General features: G+C 36.1%; 1 protein-coding gene across 1 annotated transcript in view; it reads right to left on the bottom strand.

Annotated features, from left to right (window-relative positions):
• The window catches only part of LOC143018985 (retinol dehydrogenase 11-like), a 136,761-nt gene that overhangs the window by 42,124 nt on the left and 75,297 nt on the right, over positions 1 to 19,340 (bottom strand). The window contains exon 7 of the mRNA XM_076174677.1: positions 3,740 to 3,852. Within this exon, the coding sequence (XP_076030792.1) occupies positions 3,740 to 3,852 (113 nt within the window). The remainder of the gene's footprint in view (positions 1 to 3,739; positions 3,853 to 19,340) is intronic.

Raw genomic sequence — 19,340 nt, 5'->3', positions numbered from 1 at the left:
AGGGCGCGGGCCGAGCGATATGTTGGCACGATGTATATATATATTTATATTGTATTATATTCTGTGTGTTCTGTATATATAATCTAAATGCTGTATTTATTATTTTTATCAAATGCCCGCAAGGCGTGGGTAGAGAGTTTTGGCGGGAATGTTAGCGTTGAGTCCAGTTGTCTCGTGACGTCTGTAACAACCGGACGTTTGTCCATTGTGTTCGTGCCAATTGTCTTTATATTATATGTTAAACTGTGCCTCCTTAGTTTCATTAGCCACCCAGAACACTACCACCCACCCATTCCTGATAACCTCTCCCAGTTCCTTCCCCGTCGGCCTATATATAATCAGAGTGTTTGCCATGTCTGTACTTGAAAAAGCTGTAACAAGCGAAACGTCGTACCAATAAAGGTTTCGATCTCACACGGTGTTTATTCTCAAAGCCCTTCCTTACTTAATCATTGTATATATTTATTGTATATGTATCTCCTTTATCGTATAAGTAACACTTCTTTATTATACATGAGTACTTAATATCAACATATATCTATTGTAAATGTTTTGTATAAGTAAGCCTATGTAGTCTTTACATTATACAAGTGCCCTATACACAATTATATAACCAATTATATATATACGTCATTAGGCGTACGCTACAGGCGTATGCGTCTATGCCAATTGTACACGTCATAGCATTAAGGTATTAAATATATGTCACCCTTAACCATTTTGCATGCATGTTCCTCATTATATGTAATTCTCTTGTTTCTGTATATTCTTATGTATATACCTAGAGATGTTTGTGTGTATTATTTTGCCTAATCTTTTTCCCGCCTGGCAACAATGTATCAGGAAGTAGGACACGAGCGCGTCTTCATGCCCAGGCTAGGCCTCCTAGCATTCGCTGGTGACAGATTACTTCCGGCCGTACTTGTGTGTAGACCTACGCAATAAACTCCTACCAAAAGTACTGTGTGTTTGGCACTTACCACAGGAGAATCATGGGGTATCGCTGGAATGACTTTGTATCAAACCAGTGATTACTGTGGGACTTAGTTTAGGCCAGTTACCTTCAGCATAATTTGTGAATGTCAGCTCCGGCTATATGGGCATGTGGCACGTTTCCCTAGTGGTGGTCCTCTTCAGCGTTGCCTCCACAAGAGGCAACCATCGATGGAGTAGACGAAGGGGACGCCTACAAAATTTATGGCTGAAGCAAGGTGATCGAACATGTTGAGAATTGCTTGGAATGGGAAGGGTGGCTGCATGGGAGCAAGTTCGGAGAGACCGTGTGGACTGTCGCCGGCAAGTGAGTGAAGCAATGCGTTCTTTGGCGTATGCTCCCAATTGATGAGGATGATGACTAATATGGTAAAGTTTGTTCAACACTTTGAGGGCGATGTGAGTAGTGAAGCAAGTATTGGAGGCGATGTGAGTAGAGGGGCAATTACAGGCTGTTTCGTTCTGCGGATTTTTCTTCTAGTAAATCGTAGCCTGTTATCTTGTCCAGAGCCAGTCGAGATCTGCGCCAAGAAGCAAGGCAACTGAGCACGAAGGTTGTGAGGGTTGCCATTACATGACTTTTTTGTCATACAGAAATATTTACAATCTGATAGAAATAGGTATTTACTTGGCTGAGCGATACCCTCAATATTGAATAAAAATATTTACAATTATGATATATAGAAAGGACATGGCATATCTTAACCATACATGGTGAAAATAAAATATAAGGATAATTCCTTCTGCAAACGTACGTTTCTCAACGGTCGTATCGTTGGCAGACCAGGTGTTTCTAAGAGGACAAGGTCAGGTCGGCCTAATTACAATTAAGTGGCCTCTGGTCAGGTTCTGGTTAGACCTGACGCTCAACAGCAGTTTGGTGCTGCTGTTGTGACGTACGTGACATATGCTTGATATCTATCTTCTCGTAGTGTAACGTCCTGTGACGTGTAGTTGTGATGTACTGTGACGTGTAATATATCTTCTTCCAACACTAAACTACAAACTGATATTTTAGCTCACTCATTCTCTTTAATTAATTTTGTTTGACAATTCTTGCTGGAAAATATCAAAGCGTGTTATCTATTTCTTATCATAAAACCGACAATGATGAATTTAACATGGATCAAAACGCTTAAAATTAACACATTGGATAGAAATATGCAAGACATTGTTCACAATAAAACAACTACAAAGGAATTGGGCAGGATGAGGATAGAGGATTTGCTGGTATGGGATAAAACAACAACAACAACAACAACAAGAGGTCATAGTAAAACAAATGAAAATGCAAACTTGTTTGAAATATGTTAGGAAATATAGCTTTTTACTTAAAAGTATAAACAATGGAACAAGTTTGATGAAAATATAATCCAAACCAACAACGTGAACGGATTTCAGGCCATTGGACCTCATGAGCACAGCTCCATGCCCCATATACTGCAATTACACACACACACACGGATTGGTAAAGCACTGGCCTCACAAGCCAGAGAACCGGGGTTCGATTCCCCGGCCGGGCGGAAATAAGTTGGGTTTGTCTCCTTTCACGTGTAACCCCTGTTCACCTAGCAGTGAGTAGGCACGGGACGTTAGTCAAGGAGTTGTGACCTTGCTGTCCCGGTGTGTGGTGTGTGAGTGGTCTCAGACCTACCCAGAGATCGGCAAATAATGAGCTCTGAGCTCACTGCCGTAGGGTAGTGTCTGGCTGTCTCGACAGAGACTGCAGCACACACACACACACACACACACTCACACACACACACATACGGATTTCAGGCCATTGGACCTCATGAGCACAGCTCCATGCCCCATATACTGCAATTACACACACACACACACACACGCACACACACACGGAAACACCCATGTATTAAATAGTTCTTTCACTGGGACTCAAACCATCTGCTATGCGACTTATTACCATGGAATTGACGCTACCATTGTACTATACAGGACGTTAAGATTAATATTCTGAAATTCGTGCTAAATCTTCCCAAACGTCAACGCGCATGGCACAGTAGGTAATCTTGATTTCATCGAGTCTTTTATTCAGGAAAGCCATCCAACAAGTGTGTAAAATTTCGATACTTAGATCTGCCTCTGGGACTCGCACCATTGGCTGTGCAATTAGTTAACACAAGGCAATGGGTTTACCATTGTATTATGTAGGACGTTAAAGGAATGTTTTCGAACGTCCTAACCATTCCCCGACGTCAAATCACAAAGAACAATATGCTGCCTTAACTTCATCGAATCATTCATTCAGGGCAGCCATCCAACAAGTGTGTGAAGTTTCGACAGACTAACTAACTCTGCCACTGGGATTCGAACCATTGGCTATGCAATTGGTTACCACAACTGAATGACACTGGCATTATATTATGCAGTGACAACATACAGTTCAGGTTCCCGCCAACGGTAGTTGCCTAATGTCACCTTCATAATATTTTGATCTTGCTTTAATTCCCTCATGTTCTAGTCCTGTGACTGGCAGAGTTCTAGGAGGAGAAATCAGATTCATCTCTGTTTACCTGTTCCAGATGGACAAACATTTCTACGAACTTTGTAGGGTGAACGTTTACTTTTTATATATTTTTTGAGTGGGTAGGGGAGGAGGAGCATCAAAGACAAGAAGATCGTGTTGCAAGTGTATTCTCCACGGGTAAGGTTGTTTTGTGTAGTACTGCGCAGTAAGTACATTTGATCAGGCTAAGTACCCCTGCAGAGAAGAAAACTCACTGACCTTTCCACAGAAATACGTGAAGATACTGACGAAAGGGGCGTACCATCGGGATTTCATGAAACGAAAGACCGGCGTGTCCACAACGCCTGGGTGAAGGCTGAAAGCCGTGACGCCTGCAGGTGTCTCGGGCGTGGTGCGTGGGGGCAGCGTAGGGCAACAACAGCGGCGGTGATAGTGACGGCGTTGGGAGACGTTGGTGGCGTAGATGACCAGCAGCAGTCGTCGGAGAGGTTGGGAAGGTAAATGGAGAAGTAATGTTCAGCTCTAGATCCACCATTTAGAAAAGAAAAGAAGAAGAAGAAGAAGAAGAAAAAAAAAAAGGGAATTCTTTCCCCTGATATAAGTCATACGATTTTACTTAATTGAGAAGTAACTCCGAGAGGAAGTGGTATCTGTTGAGAAGGACGGTTTTATCATTCTGAGAGGAAAGACAAAAGTTGGACAAGCACCTTGACATACTCAGACCTGTTCCCTGTGTGTTCAGCTGAATAAAATTGTCTCATATTAATCAGAACAAAAATTCTAAAAGACGCCCAACGGGGTTCAGTGGTTGTATGGGTAATTAAAAGAAAATTAGAGTATCTGTCAGAAACAATTTTGATAATCTTCAATAAGTTGAAGTTGAAAAAAAACAAACAATATCGACTAAATGAATGCAACTGGTTAATACAATGTAAATTGCAATTCATAATTTTAATTAGATTTGAGGTTCCCAATATAGTTTGTCTGTTACAGACTCATTGGGTTTTAGTTAAGGGATTATTGTTCATTAAACGATATGTAAACGTTCACCCACTGAAGTCATCAAAATAGTTATCATTTTGGTTAGTGGTCGGTCACTTACATAAACAAATGAGCGCGCACACACATGCACATACACACACACATGCATACACACATACACAAACGCACGCACACACACACAGACACAGACACCCACACACACACACACCCACACACACACACACAAGCAAATGTTCAGACTAACAACATGTAAAAATTGGAGCTCCCGAGAAACACATTAAAAGCAGAACTTCTCAGCAGTGCTACAATAGCAGGATACCTAGGTTGTGTTCATTGGGAAGGGGAATGCTCGTGAATACCCGAGATGTTTTAATTACAATGGAAACAGCGAGTATTGAAGAAAAAAAGGAAGATAACGAAAACAGCCCAGAAAAGACCCCTAGAGGCGAAGCAACGAAGCGAAAAGTAAATGCGAGCTCAGAGCCATCTATAGGCCCAATAGCGAAACAAAATGTAAACATGAGCTTTAGATCTCCGTTAGGTTTGATTTTTTTTTTTTTTTTTTTTTTTTTTTTTTTTTTGTGGTGAAGGGCCTTTTCTGGATTTACTGGGTACAAGAGAAAGAGGAGAAATAATTGGAAAAAAGTTCTAAAAGTAATACAAGACAAAGAACAAGAAATAGAAAAGAAAACAGGGGAAGTGCACAGAATGGGAAATATGCAGAAGGAAGGTGGCGACCCTTAAATATCAAATTAAGGTCATAAGTGGATGCAGAAGAAATACTAGCAAAAACAAGAAAGTTAGCAAGATGTGAACACTGTAAAGATATATAGATAAAAAGAGACATGAATGATGAGGAAAGAGAAAGAGAAAAGACATTAGGAAGCGTAGCTGAAAAAAAAAAAAAAAAAAATCGAGAAAAGAACGGAGACCGAGAAAACGAAGTTCTATTGGAGAGTGTTAGACATGAGACTAAGAAAATGGTATATTAAAAAAAAAAAAAAAAAAAAAAAAAAAAAAAATAATAATAAAAATAATAATAATAATAATAATAATAAAATAATAAAAATAATGACAACAGAGAACGAGATGGAGAGAGTAGAAAATCAAAAGTGGCTTATACTAATATAGACATATTAATCTCAGGAATAAATGAACTAAATGATTGCCTGCCAGAAGAAAAACCAGATATAATAGGAATTGTGGAGACAAAATTAAGGGGTCCACTATTACTAGTGTTGGACATGGATTATATAGCCACTGGTTTAGAAATAGAGAAACAGGGCGGAGGAGTCATGTTCTTGGCTAAGAAAAACTTAAACATGATGCAAGTTACGATCGGAGAGAACAGAGTGATGATCACGACAAGACAAAATTAAGGGGTCCACTCTTACTAGTGTTGGACATGGATTAAATATGACGCAAGATACGAATGGAGAGAACAGGGTGATGATGATTATAATAAGAGTTGAAGATAGTGACATGAAAAGTTGAGTGTGGTGATTTACGTGCCCCCCCCCCCCCCAAAAAAAAGGGGTCTTGGAGAGAGATTATTCTAAAATGCTAGACGATACAAGGCTTTTATTAAATGAGATGCTGAAGGATGGAGGAAACGTTGTTCTTATGGGAGATTTTAAATACATAGAAATGAGATGAGCGAAAGGTGGAGAGGATCTATGGGGGAAATGCATTACTTGACATGACTATAGAGCATACAATGACACAATGAGTAAAAAAATATACTAGATATGGAAATAATGAAGAACCGTCGAGACTAGATTAATTATTTACGTCAGAACCTGAAATTAAGGATAAAATTGAATAAAAGACACCAATTGGGAAGAGTGACCACATATTACTTGAGACAGAACTAAAGGAGGAAATATAAATAGAAATGATAAATACAGAAAAGGAAGACTGATTAGTAAAACATACTTTGAGAAACTTAGGAATTTTTTTCTTAAAGCGAGTAGGGAAAAATTCTACAACGAAGAAACACAAGTGGAAGAAAAACGGATGATTCTGATGGAAATCTATATTAAAGGAGTGTATAAATATGTCCCAAAGCAAAAACAGGAAAAGGTGTATATCAAGTGCTGGTTCAACAGAAGATGCAGTGAGGCGAAAGATAGAAGAAATAAGGATTGGGAAAGATGGAAAATGACAAAAAAAAAAAAATGTAGCAAATATATACTAATCAAAGGAATAAATATGTAAAACTACGCAGGGAGGAAAAAGAAAATATGAAAAAGACATGATAGAAAAATATAAGACTCAGCCAAAACTATTCTATAGATATGTGAACGGTAAAACAATCAGGAAATAGTGAAACTGCGCCAAGCTAATATGGAATACACGGAAGATACAGAAATGGCTGGTCATGAACAAACACTTTAAGTCGGTTTTCAATAGAGAAAATGTACTACATCGAGTTGAAATGCGAGAAGTGACACCCCCCCCCACCCCTACAAGGGAAATAATAGTAATACGAAAAGAAATAATGGAATAAATAATGAACCTTGATGTCAGGAAATTGCACGGCCCGGATGTAATCGGAAACTGGATACTAAAAGAATGCAAAGAGCTAATGGACAAAATATATAGCATAAGTTGTTCATTCAGAGAAGGAAAAATACCAGAAGACTGAAAAAATGCCGATATCGTACCAATATATAAAGAAGGAAACAAGGAAGACCCAACAAATTACAGACCAGTTTCCTTTACAAGCACTGTAGCCAAAATTTGTGAAAAAGTTATAAAAATAGAGGGATAAAACATCTGGAGGACAATATACTAAATCCGAGACAACTCGGATTTAGACAAGGAAGATCATGTGCCACAAATTTGATTTGCTTTTACTACATACAATACAGGAAAGGGACGGATGGGCTGATTGTGCTTTTCTAGATCTACGAAAGGCTTTTGACAAAGTACCACAAAAAAAAAAAAAAAACTATTAAGAAAACTGGAAAACAATAGGAGGGATACAAGGTAAACTACTGAAATAGATGGAGGATTTTTTGCATGGAAGAAAAATGAGAGTAGTGCTCAGAGATAAGAGTTCTACTTGGGAAGAGGTGATTTGTGGAGTTCCACATGGATCAGTATTGGCTCCAATAACCTTTGCTATCTATGTGAATGACATGGACGTGGGTGTGGAATATTACATGAGTTTCTTTGCAGATATAAAAATTTTGAAGAAAGTGAGTACTGAAACGGATTGTGATTCGCTACAGAGAGATCTGAGCATGGTTTGGGAATGAAGTCAGAAGTCGGAAGCTGACTTCAGTATTAAGAAATGTAGCATAATGGAATTTGGAAAAGTAAAAGAAGGATATCAGGACAATATAAAATTGGTGCAAAGGAAGTAAAGAAAGTGGGTTCTATAAAAGACTTGGGAGTGATCGTCACAAAGGACATTTCCCCTGATAAACAGATAAACAAATTGCCGGAGAAACCTACAACTTACTAAGATCAATATAGGTGGCTTCTACTTAATTGGACGAATAAATGGTAAAGAAAGTTTTAGTCACACTGATAAGGCCAAAATTGGAGTACGCAGCGATACTATGGTCACCCAGTACCAAAAAGACTATAAGGAAAATTGAGAGAATCCAGACAGCAACTATGAAGATGGCCCCAACACTTTCAAAACTGTCATATGAAGAGAGATTGTCAAAACTAGAATTGTCGATTCTGGAACAAAGAGAAAGAGGGGACTTGTTGACTATCTACAGAATCATAAGAGGTATGGAAGTCCTTGATAGAAAAGACTTATTAAATTAGGATAAGTGCAATACAAGGAGACATGGAAGGAAGCTCAAAAAGGGCAGTTAGAGAAGAGACCTGAAAAAACAGCTTTCTCCAAAGTGGTGGATGTATGGAACAAACTATACGAAACAAAAGTGTATGCAAAAGCCATACACAAATTTAAGAGCAAACTAGACACGGCGATATTAGTTTTATGGCAATAGCGAGTGCATTGACAACTACAAGAAAGGTGTCATAAGAGTTTATGTAAAGAGAGCCATATCGGTGTGTTCCTCGTGGGACGCATTACACAGTGAGCTTCAACACCTTAGGCAAATGCTCACAAACAATGGGTACTGACTTTTATTCCATTACCAACAGGATGCTAGAATCATGTCACACAGTCAAAGCACCACAAAATCATAACTACATCAACATATATTACCGAAACACCTTTACTAATAATTACAAAAAAGATGAAAAAGTAATTAAAGATATCATCCAAAGGAATTGCCTCCCTACAAGCGAGAACAACAAAATCAGAGTTCTCATTTACTACAAAAATCCCAGAACTTCCTCTCTGATCATGACGAACAACTCTTCTAGGCGATCAGACATCACATCTAGAACCAATGTAGTATACCAATATACTTGCTCTTCCGAGGATTGTAAGCCTCATAACCATACCTACATTGGTTTTACTAGATGCAAAGTCAGCCGTCGCTTATCATTACATCTACAGTGGGAGCAATCAAAGAACATCACAAAAATTTTCACAACGCTGTACTCAGCAGGGAGAAATTGATTAATTCCACCAAAATGATTAGAACGAGTGATGACCCTAGGACGCTACAACTGCTCGAAGCATTTCATATTAGAGACAGAGCTCCAGTCATTAACATTCAATCTAATAGGTATCGAAACAAACATTTCCCACATGTTTTACCAATATTGTTCTTCTATATTTTAATTTTACACAATTGCCACCATTCCTGTAATTATGTAATTTTTGTTATTTCAGTTTACTCTTGGAAATGTCTTCGTTAAGACGAAACGCTGAGCTCAAATAATGAAAAGAAATGGAAGAATACAGTAATCTAGTTTCAATTCACCCGGTTAATGGCAAAACTCTAACCAGGAAAATCGAAAATATAAGGAAAAAACTGAATAACTACAACAATGCTGTCGTTTTTAATTCCACGTATATTACCGAGAACCTGCTGCTTTTTTTTTTTTTTTTTTTTTTTTTTTTTTTACAAATATATATATATATATATATATAAATATATATATATATATATATATATATATATATATATACATATATATATAAATATATTGAAATATGTATGACACAATTAGTGGTAAGGGTGATGAGGTAAACACCCCCCCCCCAAAAAAAAAAAAAAAAAAAAAAAAAAACCGTAGGAGTTTTATTACTAACGTTTCGTCCTTATAGGACGTCCTCATAATTTGAGGAAGTCCTTTAAGGACGAAAAGTTAGTAATAAACTTCTACGGTTTTTTTGGAGTTTACCTCATCACCCTTCCCACTCATATATATATATATATATATATATATATGTATAATATATATATATATATATATATATATATATTATATATATATATGTATTTACCTAGTTGTATTTACCTAGTTGTATTTTATGGGAAGGGGAGCTATGCTCGTGGTGTCCCGTCTTCATATCTCATTTTATCTAAACTATTTTTAAATTCATGTATTGTTTTTGCACACACCACTTTCTCGTCTAACTTGTTCCAACTGTCTATTACTCTGTGAGGAAAGCTGTTCTTTTTCAAATCTCTTCTATAGCTGTCTTTTTTTATTTTCTTTCCGTGTCCTCTTGTATTTCTGTCATCCCATTTTATCAGATTCTCTCTATCAGTAATTTCTATGCCTTTCATGATTCTGTAAATAGCTATCAAATATCCTCTCTCTCTTCTTTGCTCTAGTGTCTGTAGTTCAAGTTTTGCTAGTCTCTCTTCATATGATAGTTTTGAGAGTGTTGGTGCCAATTTTGTAATTGCTCTTTGTATTCCTTCAAGTTTTTTTATACATTTTTTTGTACTTGGTGACCATATCGTTGCTGCATATTCCAATCTTGGTCTTATCAGGGTGATTAGGATTTTCTTCACCATTTCTTTATCCAGGTATGTAAATGCAACTTTGATTGTTCTTATTAAATTATAAGTTTCTCCAAAAATCTTATTTATATGTTTCTCAGGTGACATATTATTCATAACAATGACTCCCAGGTCCTTCTCATTTTCTACTTTTTTTATTCCTTCTTCTCCCAATTTATATGATCCTGTTATTCTGTTTTTGCTTTTTCCAAATTCCATTATACTACACTTCTTTGTATTGAACTCCATCTCCCACTTCCTACTCCATTCTTGTACTTTATTTAGATCTCTCTGTAGTGATTCACAATCTTCTTCAGTTTTCACTCTTTTCAGTAGTTTTGCATCATCTGCAAAGAAGCTCATATAGCTTTCAATTCCTTCATCCATATCATTAATATATATAGCAAACATTATTGGGGCCAGAACTGTTCCCTGCGGAACACCGCTTATTACTTCATCGCATTTTGAGTGCTGGTTTCTTATCACTACTCTCATTTTTCTTTCTTGCAAAAAGTCCTCCATCCAATTTAGTAGTTTGTCCTGTATTCCTCCTTCAGTTTCTAATTTCTTAAGCAACTTCTTATGTGGTACTTTGTCAAAAGCTTTCTTTAGATCTAAAAATGCACAGTCCGCCCATCCATCTCTTTCTTGTATTATATCTATTAGCCTTGAATAGAAACATATTAAATTGGTGACGCATGATCGTCCTTGTCTGAATCCAAATTGCCTTGGATTAAACACTTTGTTAATTTCTAAATATTTTACCCATCTACTTTTGATAATTCTTTCACAAATTTTTGCTATTGTACTTGTTAGAGAGACTGGTCTATAGTTGGTAGGTTCTTCTTTATTTCCTCCTTTATATATAGGTACTATATTTGCTTTTTTCCAATCTTCTGGAACTTTTCCTTCTTTCAAGGAACTATTTAGTATGCTATGTATTTTGTCTGCCAGTTCATTCCTGCATTCTTTCAGTATCCAGTTTGCTATTTCATCTGGTCCATGTGATTTTCTGACATCAAGATTACTCAAGTGTGTTAATTTTTCATTCTTTGTTACTTCTATTTCTTCCATAGGGGGGACTTTCTCTTTCCATTCGTTCTCTTCAGGTTGTATGTTCTCCCTTGTAAACACTGATTTAAAATGTTTGTTCATAATTTCCGCCATTTCCATTTCCTCAGTGTATTCAACTCCCTCTTGTCTTAATTTCTCCAAGTCTTGTTTGTTTTTCAGTTTATTGTTTACAAATCTTTAGAATAGTTTTGGTTGATCTTTACACTTTTCTATGATATCTTTTTCATATTTTCTCTTTTCCTCTCTGCACATTTGTACATATTCATTTCTATAACAGGTATATATTTTAAAATTTTCAGGTCTTCTGTCTTTTTTCCATCTGGTCCAGGCTTTGTCTCTTTTGTCTTTTAACTCCCTACAACTTTTGTTGTACCAGCATTTTACATATTCTTTTTCTTGTTTTTGTCTTGGGACATACTTTTCCACTCCTTTTTTTGTAAATTTTTGTCAAAATATTCCATTTTTCTTCTACTGTTGTTTCTTCTTTGTATATTTCTTCCCAGTTTTCCTTTTGAAAGAATTCTCTTATTTTATCAAAGTTTGTTTTTTCATACATCATTCTTCCTTTTCTATATTGTTCATTTCTTTTCATATATTTTTCTTCATTAAGTTCCAGTTCAATCAATATGTGGTCACTTTTACTTATTGGTGTTTTATATTCAATTTTGTCCACTATTCTAGGTTCGGATGTAATTACTAGGTCTAGTCTCGATGGCTCTTCTTCATTTCTATACCTAGTGTTCTCCTGTATCCATTGTGTCATTGTATGGTCAGTAACCATCTCAAGTAGAGCGTTTCCCCATGAGCCGTCTTCACCCTTTACTGTCATTTCTTCCCAGCAGATTTCTTTGCAATTAAAGTCGCCCATCATAACTATTTTTCCTCCCTCTTCCATTATCTTGTTTAATGTTATCTTTGTGTCCTCTAACATACTTTTATGTTCACTCTCTTCCCATGAGGCTGTTTTCGGGGGCACATAATTTATCACAAACTTTCTGCTCTTCTTATCTCTGTCTTCTACTTCCATCATTATCATCTCTACTGTATTCTTTCCATATGTGACACACTTCACGTTTATATCCTTCTTAGTAAGGAACATAACTCCACCCCCTTCCTTTTTCACTCTGTTTCTAATCCAATAATTATATGCATCATGTCCTACACTGTTGGGTGGTAGTGGACCTTTTAATTTTGTTTCTACAATTCCCATTATGTCTGGTTCTTTTTCTTTCAAATAATCATTCAGCTCATTCAATCCTGTTATTAATCCATCTATATTTGTGTAAGACACTCTTAGTTTTCTGCCACTTCCATTGTGTTCTCTGTTTCCCTTTTGTTTTTCTCTTGTATGTCGACTTTCTTTAGTTTCATATTCACTACTCTCCAATAGAATCTCTCTTTTTCTGACTCCGTTCTTATCTCGTTTTTTTCCTTTGCTTCAAGTCTTTTCTGTTTTTCTTCCTCTCTTTCCTCTTTATTCATTTCCCTTTTTATCCATACCTTTTTATATTGTTCACTTGTTGCTAGTTTCCCTGTTTTGGATAAGATATTCTCAGCCGTAGTTTGTGACCTGAATTTAATCTTAATTGGTCTGGTCTTGTCTGTACTATATTTCCCGAGCCTGAATTTCTCTTCGATTTGTTTCATTATTTCTGGTTCATCTTCCTGAACTAATTCTAGTAAATTTCTTACTTTTTCATTTTCCTCTTTGATTCTTGTGGTTCTATCTGGGTTATGTTTCTCTTCCATTCCTAATATAATTATACATTTCTTTCTGTCTGCTAAGTCTCTTACTATATTCTCCTTCTGTCTCATCACTTTAATAACAGAGTTTTCAGTTTGTTCATTCATTTGTTGTCTGATTATGTCAGTGAATGCAACTTTGCTATTTTCTTGAATTTTTTTCCAACCCTCCTTGTTCTCCTTATTATTCTCCTTTAAGACTTTATTCTCATCTCTTACTTCTTTTAACTGTTTTTTTAATTCTTCAATTTCTTTAGTTAAGTTTTTGTTCGCCTTCTCTAGTTCTTCCAATTTTTCAACTCTCCGTATAATGTTGTTAACATGACCGAACCTACGCTCCAAGTCCTCGATCATCTTATCGACCTTCTCTTCTAATCTTGTCAGTCGGAGGGGGGGGGGGTTGTGTCCCCCCACCCTCTTTAAATCCCTGGAAAATATTCTCATCACTTTCTACTGTATTGCTCTTATCTATACTTCTAATCTTTACATTTTTATTAGACATTTCATCGTCGCTCAGCTGGTCGGGGGGTCGTTTGTTTACCTTTCGCCTGTCTTCCTGGGCCAAGTCTTCTCCTTCCTCATTTCCTTCCATTTCCCTCAGCAATCCCTCCCCTTCTCCTCTTTCCCTACTTTCCCACTACCCCACGAGCCTATTTCCCCCCCACCCTGTAAATACAATAGGCACTTCTCTTTGCGTTGGGATCCACGAAACTTCAATTTTCTTCAGAACGTCTTCTAAGCCGTCCGTTCGTTGAAGTGTGTGTGTGTGTATTTTTACATATATACGTATATATCATATATATATATATATATATATATATATATATATATATATATATATATATATATATATATATATATATAAAGGACTACTATTACACAGGACGTGCGCACCCAGATACCTGGGTCCGCCAGCGGAGGCCATTGCTTTCTTTGTAACCTAACATTTTATATTGGACAAATACAGGAATAAAAAAGACTTTTTTTTTCAAGAGCCATTTTTTTTTTAAATTTCACCAGAGCCATTTTTTAATTACCAGAGCCATTTTTTATACTTCCAGAGCCATGTGTATATAATTATCAAATGTTCATATTTATACTTAAATTTATTTACTTTCAATTACTAACCAAACATTTGATTCTATTTTGTTTTCTCATAAATACGCGAACGAGGTTATAAATGGGATTTCCCAGTTTCCCTCCTAGGCCTCGAGTGAGTTTGCATATGTACAGTGTACGTATGCATGCGGTGATGTGGTATTGGGTATGGTGCATTGTACATGTAGTCAGCGCGTTGATTGGGCAGCTAGCTGCATGCAACCAATGAACTTCCCTGCATACAGGTACCATGCAATTCGCAACTAGCGACATTATGTAGCACGATAGTCGTGTAGAGTCTAATCAACATGTACTAGTATACGCGCGCATGCAGCTGATACGAAGCTAGGCTTGGTAAGCCATTGAACTAGTAATTGGTTGAAAGGTCGAAAACAGAGAGTTGTTTTAAATGGAAAAACTTCTGGATGGAAAAGTGTTGCAAGTGGAGTTCCTCAGGGTTCCGTTCTTGGGCCACTTCTATTCATAGTATATATAAATGATATAGACCATGGACTAAAATCTACTGTTTCCAAATTTGCTGATGATACAAAACTGTGCGGAGTGGCAAATGATCACTCAAACCAATTAGATATTCGAGAAGATTTAGATGAATTACAGCAATGGTCTGAAAAGTGGCTAATGAAATTTAACACAAGTAAATGCAAGGTAATGCACATAGGTAAAAATAACAGTAAGTACGATTACAAGTTATTTGGAAATTCGTTAACAAAAGTGGATAATGAAAAAGATCTCGGCGTAATTATCAGTAACGACCTCAAATCATCCAAGCAGTGTATTTCAGCCTCTGAGAAAGCAAATAAGATTCTGGGATTGATTGCGCGATCTTTTGATTTCAAAAGTCCATCACTCATTAACAAGCTATATAAATCGTTAGTTCGTCCACATTTGGAATATGCTGTTTCCGTATGGTCACCGAATCTCATTAACCCATTCAACTCCGATGACAAGATGTCTTGTCATTTGGTCAAATAAAACAAAAAATCATAAAACACCAAAATGTTTGATCAAACACCAGAAAAATATGACGTCAGTCCTCGCTTCGCTGCGAGCGAAGCGAGGATTGACGTCATATTTTTCTGGTGTTTGATCAAACATTTTGGTGTTTTATGATTTTTTGTTTTATTTGACCAAATGACAAGACATCTTGTCATCGGAGTTGAATGGGTTAAAGACATTGACAGACTGGAAAAAGTACAACGGCGAGCCACAAAACTGATTCCAAATATCAAAAATAAATCATACGAAAATCGACTTGAGCACATGAATCTGTTTTCCCTAAAAAAGCGTAGACTCAGAGGTGACTTGATACAGGTCTTTAAGATTTTAAAGGGAATTGACAACATCAAAAGTGACCAAATTTTCACATTGAATGAGAATCAGACAAGAAACAATGGTCTCAAACTGTCCGGAAATAGATTCAATTTGGAAGTAGGTAGAAACAACTTTGCCAACCGTGTAGTTAATGAATGGAATAAACTTCCTGCACAGGTAGTGCAATGTAGTTCAGTTCGAAGCTTTAAGAATCATTTAGATAAATACCTAAGTAAGATGCTGTAATGATTATAACTTATGTTATATTATTTGTTTTTGTTTTGTTATAATTTGTCTGTCTGATTTATTATTAGTTATATGTCAATTTATAATCATTTACTATTTACCTTTTTGTTTGTTATTCAACTATACCTATGCATTTCTTTATGTATTTTATTTGTTATTTTTACATTATTATAGTTTTAATTTATTATTATGATTTTTTTTTTTTTTTTTTTTTTTTTGCATCCGACCTAGATATGGATCAAAGGTCTCCTGTCGGCATGCTCCGCCTTTGTAATCTAGCAGCTATACCACGTACACATATGTACGTACATCAACAAATTAAAGTTGATTGATGCGTTGCGTTTATGATATCGATTGATAATGCAATGATTGATCACGGGTAAGTTGTGTTTGCTCTGATCCTTTCATCAGTGGTGATGGGATTCAGGGATTGCCAAATGATGGATAATGCATGAAAAACGTTGAATCTTGCCGCGGGAGCGATTTTTTTGTGGGGGATCGCTCCCGCTATTGGATTTGCGAGAGCGACATTGGGACTTTCCCGAGCGAAATCGCTCGTCGCTCCCGTGCATTTTTTTTCGCTGGACAAATATATCAAAACTAGAAACCTAACATTGTTCACCAAATTTATATAGTTGCATATGAAAAGGGAGAAATGCACACAATATAAGTAAAATTATTTACCTGGGTCATCAATTTCTTCTTCTGTATGCTGTGGCTGACCTTGTCATTTATCTCTGTGAGATTTTAATCTTGACACAATGCACTGTAGTTTGTGGCTGCAGTCTTTGCATTTAGCTCGGTACCCTTTGCCAGAAGTTGTTGGTAGTTTTTCAAAATAATTCCAGACAGGATAATTTTTTTCTGCCTGAAGGAACCACTCTGCCAGGTCCAGAAGATATCCTTCCTGGTTGATTCCAAACCAGCAAATGACTCAGTGAGAAGTTGCTTTTCTAGAACAAGTTTCAACAAGAATTTTGTTGAAACTTGTTGTGGGCTACTCAGTGATATATACTACATGTAGGCTTATACCATTCCTTGTATACTTGTTGCAAGTCTATATAACACTGCTCCTTATATTGATATGCTAAAAATGTCCTTTAGCAATCAGATCGCTAAAATCTATAAAATAAATAATAAAATAAATCTGATTTGAATAAAGAAAATCGATTTTTTTATATTTTTTAAAAACATAAAAAATCTCCAACCCTGGTGTCCACTAACCTCATACAATAATACCTGTTAAGTCCGGCTAAAATTGGCATTTCAAAGCATAACAGTGCCTTAAAAATAGTTTCTTATTTCACTACAAAAGTTTATATTAACTTATACTGCATTGAATAAGTCAATAGTTGATATATTTGTCCTATATACAATGTTAGGTTTCTAGTTTTGATATATTTGTCTAATATAAAATGTTAGGTTACAAAGAAAGCAATGGCCTCCGCTAGCGGACCCAGGGATCTGGGTGCGCACGTCCTGTGTAATAGTAGTCCTTGGTATACATATATATATATATATATATATACACATATATGTATACGTATATATACTGTATATACATATATGTATACATATATATATATACATATATATATATATACATATATACATACATATATTTATATACATATATACATACATATATTTATATACATATATACATACATATATATATATATATATATATATATATATATATATATATATATACAGACGCTCCTCTACTTACGTTAATTCGTTTTACGTTTGAACTGACTAAAAAAAAAAAAAAATTGTAATTTTTTTTCTGAGTGAATTTTTTAGTTTAGCGCGCTCTCCGTAGTTCAAACGATACTTACGCATGACGCTGCGTCCATTGTTTACATGGCACAAACGACAGACTGAACGTGCCTTGCCTCCTCCTCCTCCTCCCCTCCTCCTCCTCCCCTCCTCCACCATCTCAATTTATGTTGCTTGAATTTATTTTATTTGAAATTAATGTTATCATTTTACAATGTTATGTGCATAGTTAATGATTTAGGGGTGTTTTATAAGATACGGTAATAGAATTTACGGATGTATAGTACAGTAACAACTTACGTTCATTTTCAACTTACGTTCGGAACGTAACTAAAACGTAAGCTGAGGAGCGTCTGTATATGTATATATATATATATATATATATATATATATATATATATATACATACACACACACACACACTTCAACGAACGGACGACATAGACGACGTTCTGAAGAAAAAGTGAAATTTCGTGGATCCCAGAGCAAAAGAAGTACCTATTGTATTTGCAGGGTGGGGGGGGAATTGCTCGTGGTGTAGGGAAAGTAAGGAAAAAGGAGAAGGGGAGGGATTACTGAGGGAAATGGAAGGAAATGAGGAAGGTGAGGACTTGGCCCAGGCAGGCAGACGAAATCTAATCAAACGAGGGCCGGACAAATTTAGCGACGATGAAATGTCTAACAAAAATGTAAAGATTAGAAGTATAGATAAGAGCAATACAGTAGAAGATGATGAGAATATTTTCCAGGGATTTAAAGAGGGTGGGGGGGGGGGGACACAAGACTAGAAGAGAAACTCGATAAGATGATCGAGCACTGGGAATTTAAGTTCGGTCACGTTAACAACATTGTGCAGAGAGTTGAAAAATTGGAAGAACTAGAGAAGGCGAACAAAAACTTAACTAAGGAAATTGAAGAATTAAAAAAACAGTTAAAAGAAGAGAATAAAGTTTTAAAGGAGAATAATAAGGAGAACAAGGGGGGTTGGAAAAAAATTCAAGAAAATAGCAAAGTTGCATTCACTGACATAATCAGACAGCAAATGAGAGAACAAACTGAAGACTCAGTTATTAAAGTGATGAGACAGAAGGAGAATATAGTAAGAGACTTAGCAGACAGAAAGAAATGTATAATTATATTAGGAATGGAAGAGAAACATAACCCAGATAGAACCACAAGAATCAAAGAGGAAAATGAAAAAGTAAGAAATCTACTAGAATTAGTTCAGGAAGATGAACCAGAAATAATGAAACAAATCGAAGAGAAATTCAGGCTCGGGAAATATAGTACAGACAAGACCAGACCAATTAAGATTAAATTCAGGTCACAAACTACGGCTGAGAATATCTTATCCAAAACAGGGAAACTAGCAACAAGTGAACAATATAAAAAGGTATGGATAAAAAGGGAAATGAATAAAGAGGATAGAGAGGAAGAAAAACAGAAAAGACTTGAAGCTAAGGAAAAAAACGAGAAAAGAACGGAGTCAGAAAAAGAGAGATTCTATTGGAGAGTAGTGAATATGAAACTAAAGAAAGTCGACATACAAGAGAAAAACAAAAGGGAAACAGAGAACACAATGGAAGTGGCAGAAAACTAAGAGTGTCTTACACAAATATAGATGGATTAATAACAGGATTGAATGAGCTGAATGATTATATATTTGAAGGAAAAAGAACCAGACATAA

This window comes from Oratosquilla oratoria, chromosome 36 (assembly GCF_046742065.1).
Source record: "Oratosquilla oratoria isolate Oo_2021 chromosome 36, ASM4674206v1, whole genome shotgun sequence".
Classification (NCBI taxonomy): Eukaryota; Metazoa; Arthropoda; class Malacostraca; order Stomatopoda; family Squillidae; genus Oratosquilla; species Oratosquilla oratoria.
Note: the sequence above shows the minus strand (reverse complement) of the source record. Positions and strands in the feature narration are given on the sequence as shown.